At 37.9% G+C, this 13,835-nt stretch overlaps 1 protein-coding gene across 2 annotated transcripts in view; it reads right to left on the bottom strand.

Moving 5' to 3' along the window:
- The window catches only part of TPPP (tubulin polymerization promoting protein), an 87,750-nt gene that overhangs the window by 11,074 nt on the left and 62,841 nt on the right, over nt 1-13,835 (bottom strand). Inside the window, exon 5 of one of the 2 annotated variants that reach the window (XM_015618561.1) lies at nt 5,943-6,075. The exons of the other annotated variant lie outside the window; for it this stretch is intronic. Within the exon in view, the coding sequence (XP_015474047.1) occupies nt 6,060-6,075 (16 nt within the window). The 3' untranslated portion in view covers nt 5,943-6,059. Of the gene's footprint in view, nt 1-5,942; nt 6,076-13,835 lie in introns of those variants that run through there. 2 annotated transcript variants of the gene reach the window in all.

Here is a 13,835-nt window from a genome sequence, read left to right on the forward strand (position 1 = left end):
CAGGGAAGCAGGGAAGCAGGGAAGCAGGGATGCAGGGAAGCAGGGAAGCAGGGAAGCAGGGAGCGGCCGTGGGAGATGCGGTGTGCCCCGCCACAGCCCCTCGCAGCGGGCAGAGCCAGAGACGAGTACGGGCTGCTCTCGCTCGCTGCAAACCTGAGCGACCGCAGTTACTGTAATACTGTACAAAATTTAACTGGTGGCTCTGCCCTGACCAACAATTGGTGCATTGATCAAATGACACCGCAGTGGTTAATGTCAGCAGACCAATTAACCCGCGTTTGGAGTTTTGGCACCACAGATTAACTGTCCTCTCTGAATATTTAATCATAAGCTTTCTGCTGTGTTTTGCTTACAAATGCAGCCAGTAAAACGTGTTCCCAAGCAGAAGAAAATGCAGATAGTGTTTTGCTGGTCAAGAGTCATCCGGGAAAAAATCCAACCACACCACAAGAACAAACTGATTTTTAGCTGCTGTGTACACAATAAACCAGAATAGCTATAGCTTGCTGATTCCTTAAGTCCCTTGTCATCTTACATTTTAGATGGTAGTTTGTTTTGTGTGCTCTAGGCATATAAATCTCTACAAAATCAGAACGTGTAACTTCAGATGTATGTATATCACATAAAAGTACTGAAGGAGAGAAACATGCTCTTAAATTTGATTTCTTAATATGCTTAATTAAAAGGTGGTTGATATATGGGGGTGCTTTGTTTTTGCTTTCCTCATTGCTCTTTCTCTTTTTCTCATTTCTAGTGCTGTATCTTTCTACTTTGCACCATGTCTGGTGTTTATTGTCTCATGCAGTATTACAATTCAATTTGGTAATCCAGCAAAAAATTCTTGCATAATTCTGGATTCATTGTTATTCCATGAAAGTTGATTAAATTACTACCAGATTCAATGCAGAATAAAGCAACAGGAGAACATACCTGGAAAGAAGGTTGATAGGGGAGGAGCAAGATTTAAAAGTTGCCAACTGTAAGCTGTGGGTAAAAAGCCCTCAGGTTGCCTTATCTTTCTCCTTTAAATCTGCCAGAAGGCTTGGAATTCCTGCATACAAATTTGCATTGGTTCCAATCCCCCTTTCATGTGTTTGCAGGTAGTGGCAGGAGCTGTTACTTGTTTCAGCTGAGCTGACATTAATAACCCTTTACCTCTCTCTATTAGTAGATTATGGATCAGAGAGTCACAGAATGGTTATGGTTGGGCCTTTAAAGGATGACGTTTAAAGCTCATCTAGTCCAATCCCCCACAATGACCAGGCTGCTCAGAGCCCTGCCCAAACCTGGCCTTGAATTTTCCCAGGGATTGGACACCTACTGCCTTTCTGGGCAACCTATTCCAGTGTTTCACCACCCTCATCATAAAAGATTTCTTGATTATATGTAGTCTGAATCTACCCTCTTTTAGTTTAAAACTGTTCTCTTTTCCTATCACAGAAGGCCCTGCTAAAAAGTCTGTCCCCATTTTTCTTATAAGTCCCCTTAAGTACAGAAAGGACACAAAAGGCTCTCCCTGCAGCCTTGTCCAGCTCAAAAACCCCAACTCTCCCAGTCTTTCCTCAGAGGAAAGATGTTCCACTTCTCTAATAATTTTCGTGGCCTTTCTCTGGAATCACTCCAACAGGTCCATGTCTTTTCAGAGCTGGGGACCCCAGAGCTGGATGCAGCACTCCAGGTGGGATCTTGCCAGAGCAAAGCATGTAAATCACCTCCCTTTACCTGCTGGCCACACCGCTTTTGATGCAGCCTAGGATGCAGATGACTTTAAGAGCTAACTCAATTTAGATTGTCACTGACATACTTCAGTAAATTTTGAATTGTTTCTTGAACTTTGAGTAATGTGAAATACAAAGTGTTTTTCATAATTCGGTGCTTGAAAACTCTAAGTTTTCAAAAATGATGTAGTGTTCTAACATCCCAGGGTACTTGGAAACAGCATTCTGAGATATGGAAACTAAGCTCATTAAAAATTATAAATTCTTCACAAAAGAAAATGTTACATGTGGAGTTAAATCAAGGGAGGGATAAAGGTAAGGCCTGATACAGAGATTGAGAGTAGGAGTTCCCAGTTTAGAAATACGTACTTTGTTTCTTGTATCCTGGCTAGATTTTACTCTGGATGCCCCCTGCACTGAATTAATAACTTTTCTTTACAGTTGTTCCTACAGAAATACCTTTATAGAGTTCGGCAGAGATGGGCCCAAGACTACCACAAAACCCAGGGAATGCACAATCCACTTTCTCTCTCATAAATTACCTCTACATTAAAAAAGAAAAAAAAAATTAAAAAATTGTTATATTTATGACTCCTATGTGTGCAAAACCCTCATATACTTAAAAACTGAGCTTTTATTGTTCCATAGCTTTTTTCCTAGTAAAGATCAAACACAGATCTGTGTACCTGATGTATGTTCTTCCTGTATGAGAGTGAATTAATTTGTATAATATGCATCTGCTATAAATACTTGTTTTCAGGGAAAAGTTGGAAGCAGAGAGGTTATTTTATCCTGGAAGAGAGTGGATATGCCAAGTATTGATTAGGGGCTGGCTTTATATTAAGTGGCATTTGAAAGACATAATAGTTCTTTCTAGCATCCTTTTGCCATGTCTATTATATTTAATATTATTAGTTTTACCATTAAAAAAACACCAAAAAAAAAAAAAGCCCCTCGAGCAGCAACAAGAAATTAAAGCCTCCTATTTTTAATACCGAATTCTTGATACTGCAGAATAGCTTCATCATACATTTTGTATTAACGCAATTAAGTATTAAAACATGTAGAATATATTACCTGCTTTTCTTATATATATTTTGAGGTTATGGATATTCCAAGTCATGCCCCACCCAGCCTGCCCTTTTGCTCTGAAGTAGGTGATGTGCCATCCTTGCTCCTTTCTGATAGGAGAAAATGATTCCTTTTTGAAATTCTCTAAAAAAAATTAGTCACCTGAAATCCCTAGATTTCTCTCATAATGCATTGGTTAACTTGGAGGTAAGGATGTTGGTTGGTTGGTTGGTTGGTTGGTTAAGAGTTTTCCTAACAACTAGGGTTAAGAAAGATGTAACCAATACACACCAAATCTTGAAAGCCAATGGAAGACAAAGTCAGGAAGGTCTCAGCTGTGCAGAGCAACATTGCAGTAGTTACATTTTTGAAATGAGAGACTTTCAGGGCCTAATTCAAGTTACAATATATCATTGTGAATAAGGTGATTCCTGAGACATGTATCCTAAGAAGTGGGTAGATTTCACGCTGAGGTGGTAACTGTACTTCTGCACTTGATCCTCAGTATCTAAAACATATTTTCCTGTAGCTATCCAGAAGGCACTTCAGAATGCATGCATGGATTTAGCCTATTTCAAAATGAGCACCCAGCACAAACTGACCTTTGGCAGTAGTCTGAGTGAAGGAGACTTAGAGCTTGGATAAGTATTTCGAATTTTTTTCTTTCACAAAGATTTTATTACACCAGTGGGTGAGTATGCAGAAGAACATATTGTCTTTGCATGTTGAACTGACAACACTTGAAGGAACTTCTCTTTAATAGCAACTGTGATTTCACAGGAACTCAAACACAGCAAATCACAGAACTCTTGGCAGCATCATGGGAATCCCAGGTGCTGAATAGCTGTTTTGATGCCATGATGATTTTTTGCCTTTTCTTTTATATACCATTTATATACCTTTTCTATATCTTCAGTGCTCTTAGCATGCATACATGTCATTCCATAAATCTGATAATTTAGCATTATCCTGGTATTCTGTTAGGCCAGAAGACCAAATATCCCAGAGGCCTCACAGTCAAAAGCCAGAAAACCGTATGCTATCTTGAGAAATCAAGGTCCTCTTTAAAATACATCCTGTAAATTAAGATTAGGCCCCTCCAGGGGGAAGTTCTTCAGGATGGGGAGATATCACACTATTCATTCAAGCCTCTCATCGAGGCATTAGATATGGTGATCTGCAGGGTCTATAAAATTGCAGACATAATCTACCAGGGGTGTGCATTTTGATACATTCCATCTTGGCAAAGTGGTGCACCATAAAGATCCTTATTAAATACCAAAGTAAAAACCCTTTACCCCTTAACTGTGGGAATCGAATTAGCTGGGACAGACGATACCTTGGACCGGGTTCCTGACACAGAGGAAATAAACCTGACGACTTGGGAGGTGGGGTGATGGGGGAATGCTGATGCAGTCATTCCACAATAGGTCATGTCCCTGATCCATGGTCACAATTGGATACCTGCCCTCAGATACCCCTATACATTGTTAAGTTTGACATGTCCCCTGGTTTTTGGGAGCAGTCCCTCAGACCATGTGGTCTCTGTGAACATTAAAATCTGTCTTTGGGGACTCCATCGTATCTGTCCCAATCTATTCCGCCATGCTGGACCCAGCCAAACTGGAAGAGAGGCCTCAGAATCCCATTACAACACTTAACCATGTCTGATTCTTAATTTTTAGGACCAAGGAAAAGGCATCAGTTTCTGTTCTAGAGTTATTTTAGCTAACTTAAAGTGTTTTTATTGAAAAAATGGCATCAGTATATTACTACTTTTGAAGTTTCTCTGACTTAGGTGGAATAGCAATTAAGTCTATGTGTGAACTGAAGCTGAGCAGTAGTGTTGCCAAAACAAATGTATCTACTGCTTCCCTATCACAAACACTAAGACATTTGTGTGGCTGAATGCTGAAATAAATCTAAAAGGATTTACATTATATATATATATATAACACCAAAAATTACCCCAGTTGATTATCTTTCAACTGGATCAGCTTTCCAGTTTGGTTAACTGTGGTGATGTAACAACTGACATATTCAAAAGATATAATGTAGAAAATGGTGTGACTGGAAGTGGTAAAGGAGAAATAGCACTTAGGTTTCACATGCTGCTTTAAAAGCTGATTGTCATGCGTTACACTAAGATATTTTTTTTGTAATTAAAATGAAACTTGTTAGTTTTTCTTCTACTTTTTATAGTAGTTTATAGTAGTTTATAGCAGTATAGTAGTACTAGTAGTACTATAGTATAGTACTATAGTAGTGCTACTATAGTAGTATAGTTTTATAGGTTTCTTTTACTTTTTCAATGGTAATATAAAAATAAAAACACTATTTTTTCCAGGTTTGTAACAATGAGAATATTCATGAAAAAACTGGAGTGAAATGAATGACTTGCTGATGCAGCGAAGGATAGCTTTTATTCCTGTATCTTCCTTGTCATGGCAGAGATCCTACCTCACTCCCTGATACATGGCTCCTGGCCACACAGTCCTGCACATTCCTTTGCTTTCCCTCTGGCACTCATCAGACAATTCTCCAGGTCAGTTTAGGTCATTAATCTAGCAGAGAAGAGAGTCTTCTCTTTCCTGATTGACTTGTTTTCTGGCAAGTTGACATATGACATGAGCTCACAGAGGATTCCAGAGAACACAGGAGTTTGTGCAAAGTAAAAAATATTTGCATTGGCAACTTCTGATTGGAAGCATGAAAAAGAGAATGAAAAAACAGGGGGAAAGGATTGTCATCTCCTCTTTCAGTGTATGTGAGCTTTTGGATCAGGTCATCTTGACACGTCACAGTCTCAGGCTGATGAATGCCAGTATTAAAGGAGAACAGAATTTGTAATTCAGTGTTGTTTCTCTTCTAACTTCATGCTCATCTAAATTAAAAGGCTTGTTGTTTTAGACTACTCGCTTCTGTAAAGTATCAAATTTCTATCACTCTGGACTGTATTTTGGAAATGTAAGATTAGTTCAGACTAAAGTTGTTTTGAAGTAGGAATCAAAGTAAAACTCAGGAAATGCAAAACAGTACTATGTTTTGCACTTAAGCTTTCATATTACTGTCCTATGAGGATATAACTTGATTAATTCACAGGTATTCGCAGGTATACACAAATTCCCCTTACAAATTGACACTATACACAAATGGTTTTGAGAAGATGGCTTTATTTCTTTCTCCTTGGAAATGTTGTCTTATCTTGTGCTCACAGTAGCATCAGGGAAGAAAATTAGATTCTGTTTCCCCTGGGAAGCTGTGCTGTTTTTAATTATCTTTGGAGCTGCAAAACAAATTGCCATATTATTGCTTTGTAAACTTCAATCTATCATCCATATTGTAGTTTATTGCTTTATTACTGATACCAAAGGCCACAGTGAAGATAGCTTACTTCTATTAATAGTTACTAGGATAACTAACACTATTAACTGACTGAACAATATAGCCAGAGGTATATTTGGAGTGGAAGTCAACTGTGAGACCTTCCTATGTTTTCTGTGACTTTTGTAGAGTCATTTCTGTACTATTTTTTGCAAGTAAACTTACTTGTTCAATTTTCTCTGTTACCAAATTTCAAAGCAGACAGTTGGCATGCTTATCTTTGTATAATGGAATCACATAATTTCATGTGTAAGACTAACTTAAACAATAGTCATCATATTAAAACAGTATTCAGAAGCTTTCCTAGTTGTACATGAAGTTCCAGTGCTACTGACATTAGTCATCAATTTTGGCAACAGAGCCTATTACCAAAAATTCTTATTGTTCAATACCAACCTAAATCTTCTATATGCCTTGCATGTTGCTATTCTAAATTTGTCATGCTTTCTTTATATTCCTAGATAGTCTAAAAGTATCATTAACATAAAGTCAGCAGGTTTGTTCCTAATGCTTCCTTTATAGCTCTAACATGTACTGTCAATGGGAGAAGAATTTCAGCAGCTTACGTTCCATTATTTCAGCATAATGGAGTTTCTTAAATGGCCATCACAAAATAACTTTTTCCTGACAGGTGAGTTTAAAAAAATTAAAATCTTATTTCCTCTGAAAAATGGCTAGTTCTACATGATTTGTCAAGGTTTTGTGTACATTTACTATGTCAACATCAATTTCATGTCCTACAATGCTATCTTGAATGCACTTACTTTTTTCATTAATATTTATTACCCATCTCAGTACTGATAATGACATTGAATTAAAAAACAGTTTATCAATCAACTCTGAAAGATTTTGTGGTATTGCTCAAACTTCCTGACTTAAACACTTGTACAAGTCCTAATCTAATCAATTCCTTTTGTAGATGATCATCCAGTGAGTGACAAATCAAATGCAATTTAAGACAGATAATGCATTAAAATTAGGTCTTCCTGAGCAACAGAATCAAACAATTGAAGGTACAAATGCATTAATTGAAACAGTGATATTGCAATGCTGTTACAGAAGTTTGAGCTTCATTCAAAAGTGAATAGTAGAGTTAGGTGAGTTCAGGTAAAGCCTATAGTGAAACACTTAAAAAACCTACAAGACTTCACTCACCATTTGAATTTTGCCTAAATATTTTGGAAAGATAATTACACATATAGTACTGCAGCCTTACAGTGTGGTAAACTGGTTACATACAGCTTCATTCTTCAGTGGCTGGAACATTTCTGGTACATCACATGTTTCATTTAAAAACAGCTGTCTTGCAGCATGCTCAGCAGCACAGATATAGCTGAGACATCTAATCACTTTTGGAGGAGCCTTTTCAGTTGGCATCCTATGTCATCAATTAGTTTCTTGACATTCATACATAATTGGTGGACTCATTAAGACATTAATTTTCAATACTAGCATCCTATGTTCCTGCTAGTTTGTTTTGAAACCTGGAATGGGTTTGTAAGTATTTTGGGAACTGAATATCAGTAGTCAGCATAGGAAAAAAAGGATTTCTGATGTATTCAGAATGGGTCTCTTGTTTTGAAATACCTGGTTTGAGTGTTCTTTGGTTGCATTTAAATTTCCATTCTGTTGGTTCTTTGTATTTATGTAACTGCATATTGTGCCTTTAAGCATTCCTTTGGCAATAAAAACTGAATTTATTTTAAATTTTGAATGCTGGCTTTGGTATTATCATTTTGTTATGCCAAGATACAGTATTAGAATATAGTAATTTCAATGAGAGTAATTTTAGTATTTTGTTTTAATGTGTTTGTGACTTTCTTTTTTTTTGTAACTTTATCTTTTTTTTTTTTTTTTATATCTATGCTTAGAAAAATACAGTCACAATATCATTTTTAGCTTGCCCAGCATTTTCCAGTTCAGCAGTGCGTTGTCTCCTTCTTACCTAGCAGACTGGAGCTTTCTGAGCTGTTCTCAGGCAAACCATGCTGCCAATAACTGGTCTAAATTAGCAGACTTATTTTAGCCATCTGATTTTAATTTTGGAGATGGTTAACTCATCAGGCTTTTAGTCTTACATTTTAAAAGCTCTCACAAAGATTTACTTGCAAATAAAATAAAATAAAGGCTTTACATCATTTTTACCAGACCTGTCACTGTCTGAAATACTTTTATCAGCCTCCTTTCTGTAAAGCTATGGGCAGCAGATATAAAGTTAAGCAATAGAAACCTTCTAACAAGAACTTGTGTTGCCTGAAATGACTCTCCAGCACATGTTGTATGTAGAACCTGCTCACATGGCAAATCCATAGACTCTAGTATCTCTATTCTTGCTCATCTTAAGAACTTGTTTTTCTGGACATGCAGCCAGAAAATTGTAGAACAAGAAAAAAACACTGTCATTTACTAACATTACAAAACTTCCTCAGCATGCTCAAACTTAGGTGTCTAAAGTGAACCCATCAACTTATATTCAGGGCCATCATCTTCAGTTACAACTGTTTTTTTTTTTACATGATCATGTGATTCTATAGATATCTTTAAAAATGTGAGTCAATAGAGCAAGTTATTCTGAATAAATGTATTCTGGGTAAACTTACATTACTTTTCCTATTCCAATCCCAAAGCAACAAGATCATTTCTAAATTACAAGGAGTTTTGTGTTTACAAATGTATAACAAAGAACAAACTGGACATGGCTTACTGTTAGGAAGGAACTTAACCAAGCTTGAGAAATTTGCAGTCCTAATTGAGTTCAGCAAAGACAAATGCAAAGTGGTACACTGGGTAGAATAAACCCCTGCAGCAGGTGCAGGATCTGACAGGTTATGTACAAGCCCTGCAGAAAATTTGGGGTTTTCCTGAATAATGAGTTGAACATGACTGCACTACAAGTTGGGCTTTATTAACGAGAGCAAATTGAGAGAAGATATTATTTTCCTCTACTCAACACTTACAAGGCAGTGCTGTTTTCCACTTTGGGGTTCCTCACATAAACAGGAGATCATAACACACAAGAGTCCAAAGTAGATGGTATAGGCTAGAAAATATACTAGGAATAGGCTGAGCGACATTGTTTTGTTTAGTCTGGAGAAGAATTGGGGAAAAGCGAGCAGGAGGAGAATCTAATTACTATCTTCCACATGGGGGCATATGGAGAAGATGAAACCAGATTTTCACCAACACACACAGTGAAATGGTAAGAGGCAGCTAGCATTTCCATGGCAACAAAGACAATTCCAGTTGGACATTAAAGAAGCATTTTTTCCACTGGTCAAGCATCTAGACATGACTTTTGAAATATGATTGAACAGAACACTGTGCAGCAGCTTTGTTGACATTGAAGTTAGCTCATTTAACCAGAAGTTGGATAACTGAGGATGTGCAGAGGTCCCTTACAGCCTGAGTTATTTTATGATTCTAAGATACAAGCAAGTTACATACAGTGTAGTATATTAAATTTGATTTCTTCTCTGAAGACAGTGTTGGAAAATTATCAAATACATAATTGTTTTTCATTTAAATCCTATTCCGAAGCTGTAATGTGGATTAGTGGAGTCACATGCAGAATTGTGGTGAAAAATGACATAGACTGTAAGTCAGAAAGAAGTTATGATTATGTCTCCAATTTATAAAATGTAAGTTGGAACACAGAGGAGATGACCAACACAAGAACAGTCATAGAAATTTCTGATAGTGTCTTTACTGAAGGAAAAAAAGGCTGCAGTCTTTAATCATTTAGTCATTTGTGTATACCTGTGGTGGGTGGCTGGCTGGCTGAGTTTTGTGCACACTGGCCAAAAACTGCCTCTTGCTTAGCAGGCAGTGTGTGTGAGGGTGCTTCTGGGGCACAGGGAGGTAATGACTTAGCTAAACGTAAGGGAATTTGACTAAAAACTGGAGGTAGTGTTGTAGAGGAAGACATGCATGTGGGCTGTACAGAAGAGTATCTCAAGCTAACACTGGACATAAGGGACACGTATCCTCCGGTAAAATTACAGGGAACTGATCCACAAGCCTTTTTGCTTCCTTCCTCCTGTGTGATAGGAGAAATGGATGTCATCTTTGGGTTTCAACTCAATGTCACACATTAGGTATTTTGTAATTCACACTCACCCTGCTCTACACTCTAGCAATATCACATTGTGCAGGCTTTGGGACAAAAGGTTTTGTCTTTTTAGCAGTAAGATTTGGTTTTCTCCCACACGTAGTCATTGAATCTGTATAGAAATGCAAGAAGACTTTAATTGGCAAAGTAAAATTTGCTTATATTCTGGACTGCTCATTGAGGTTTTTTATCAATGATTTTAAACTTTGATTTTGGGGCTACTTCCAATCCTTTATGATGACTTCTTTTTTAAATTGAAAACAATTCCTAGGTGGCAGTTAGGTCTCCAGAGCATTGCCTGTCTCTCCTACGCCTCGTGCACCACCTACTGGATTCTTTTTTAATATCCTGCCAGAGATTTATCCTTTCACAGGTCCATGAAATACAGGATTTACTTGTTTCCAAAAAAGAAAACTCACAACCCCATTACTTTGGTGAAAAAATATGTCTTAATTTATCAGAAACAAGGCTTAATTCATGTCTTCTTTTCAACATCCAGTTGGATTTAGCAACATCATAGAGTGTTTTTTTCTTTAATATATGACATCAATGATCATAATTAATGGCATTCTGGTTGGTGTAAAATATCTGAGGAAAACAGCTACTTATTCAGTAAATAAATCAGGAGTTGTTATATGGTCTGCATTCTGCAGAGAAGTAAAAATTTTGGATAAAATGAAATTTCTAAGCAATCTCATATTACTTCTAAAAAGAATTAGAAACACCACTTAGTCCAAAATTCTCTCAGGTAATATTTAAATGAGATCAAGCTACACCCCGGGAGTATGTAGAAGCCCCAACGATAAGGGCTAATGCGTATGTCTCAAACACCATTAACCAGACAGCCATGGGGGTTTGTTCCAAGAACAAGATTTGATTGGAGAAGAGGACCATGTGGAGGTAGAGCAGGGACAAACTTCCTTGTTCTAGTCCCTGGAGGCACAACAAACAAAAGACAGCATCCGTGAAGCAATAGGCATGAACTGTCAAACAAGGGCAAATCCAGCAGGGGGATATGGGACCACCCAAGACCCCTGTGACCCTCCAAACCATGTTCAGATAGGTCTGAAAGAACAGACTTAAAATGAAAACTAAATTTCTAGCCCAAGATTTCTGTTGCCAGTGCACACTTTGTCTATCCTAGCATCTATTGTTTATTCCTCCTATATAAACAGCTGTCTCTGTTGGAAGGACTGGTCGGGGTTGTGTGTTGGTGCTTGGTTGTTTATTTTCCCTTGATTTGCTTGAAATGTTCTCTAAATTGGCATAAAAAGAAATGCTCTAGCAGTAGAAAAAACTAATTTGCATAGAAAGCAATAAACCTGTCCTCAGGGCAGGCAAAACTGATCTGTAAAAAGGTACTCCCATCAAGCCCAGGAACGCATCCCCAGGACTCTGCACATCCCATTGGCCAAACAGATGATCTCTCTCTTTCTCTTCCCCTCTTTAACTCTTCTCTTCCTTTCACTCTTCCCACTGACCCTACCCCTTTTACAGAGTAGGTCAGGGACTAATGTACCAATTTCCATGCCAAGTGTGAAATTTACTAGTAAAACTTTGTGGACCCTCTGATTTTCATCATTCCTTTTGACCATGAGCATTTACCAATCTTGGGAGCTTCCTTCTCCGTAGAGTGGGACATCAGAGAGCAGACAGACAAGAAACTGAGAAAAGCAGAATGAGAAAGCTCTCGATGAAAGCCATTGTCAAGTGCTGTTTATGAGGATGATGAGAATGAGAAGGCAATAGCAAGCAAAGACTGCACATAACAGAATGCTGTGATGCTGCATTAAGGCAGGCAAGATTTACTCAAGAAGATTACATCCTTCAGGATGTCTGTGTCATAGCAATTAGCTAAAGCAGGATCCCAAAATTAACATACAACATCACTTCATACTGCTGATAGTACCTAAGAACTGAGATGGAATTTCAAATAATGGGAAGCATTTTATACCAATTTTAACATGTGTATGTATATATATATATATTTATATATATACACATACATACATGTTTTACATATAAAGATATAATCTTATATTAAAAAAATATTTTAATCTTATATTAAAAAAACTGTATTTATACTTTTCATATTTTATACTCCATCTGGTCCAGTGATGTCAACGTATGAAACTTACTCTCACTGAATAAATGTCAGTGTATGATTACAAGAACTTTTTCCACTAAGAAACTTATAAGAAATGTTCCTTTAAAGAGTTTGCTTTGTAGTGAAAGTTCAAATTAGTAGTACTAAAATAGAATAAACCCACCAAAATACGACTAAAAGGAAAGATTAAGAAAAATAATTTGATTTAGCTGGGGTAATGAACAAAATTGATTGCCTGAATTGTTTTCATGTAAAGAACTTTAATTTCTGTCAAGAATTAGCAGACATGCACATGCCTTGAGACTCGATTTGAGCAATTTAATGGGAGCTGTTATCAGTTAAACACAACAAATCAAAGTTTTTGTAACAATACAGGCAACAACAGATGTTAGTACCATTGAAAAGAAGGCAAAGTTGTTTTATGGCGGTAGTGTTGATGGACACAGCCAGAAATCCTCCATACTTAAAAAAAACAAAGCCAGCACCACCACCAAAACCAAAATCGGTTCCAACAACTTGTCTATGGCTGACCAGGATGAAGGGGTGTTAGTAGGAAACAGGCATATATTTAATGAGATTCCCTCCAGACAGCCTATCCAATGGCTAATGCCTAGATCCCTATTTTCCCTTGCTGCGGGAATCTGGAAATGAAAGTCTATGAAGATCACAGCTACACTTCATCTGCTGGTACAGTCCCATGACATCATTCCCTTCCCTCCTAATGCAGACCAGCACACACCGTATCCCTCGAGTAATTTGGATTAGATGTGCAGTCAGCTGAGTAACTATCCCACAAATTCTATCATCTCCTGTGCAGAGGCACACACCATCAGACCTTGTAGCCTCCCCAGCAGTTGTTACGGACTGCCGGGTCCCTTGGGTATGTGCTTCCAGCCGTCCCAGAGACATACAAGTATCTGGCCCAGTCTTATGAATGCTTTGGTGACCGATGCTAAAGCCCCTGTTTGCTGTCTAGGTTCAGCTCAGTATGTGATAGCAGCCAAATGATGCTATACATGTCCTCCCTTGGCCCAGCTGCTGGCATCACAGGCGTATAGGTCCCTGTCATCCACAGCCTCCACTCTAGTTGCTGACACCCCAGGCAACACTGGCTACTGTGACCCATGGTATGACTCCACTGGTAGCAATTAGACCTCCATAAGCACATATGTACACAGAACAGAGAATGGCCTCATCCAAGAAAATAGCTAGAAATGAAATTTAATAAGACAGGGCAGCTGGCACTTAGGAGATCCAGGGCATCACCAAATAACTTCATGGACCAGTGACTAATCCGTTATCGCTCTAATTTCTTGTGCTTGTTCCTCCCCAGACCACCTACATCCCTGCCTTTGGTTCCTTCCATATATATTCACTATTGTTGTGGAAGAAATGACTGAGAGAGGATTTAATGAATACTTATCAGTAAGTATGCAACCTTTCAATG

The sequence above is a fragment of the Parus major genome, chromosome 2 (assembly GCF_001522545.3).
Source record: "Parus major isolate Abel chromosome 2, Parus_major1.1, whole genome shotgun sequence".
Taxonomy (NCBI): Eukaryota; Metazoa; Chordata; class Aves; order Passeriformes; family Paridae; genus Parus; species Parus major.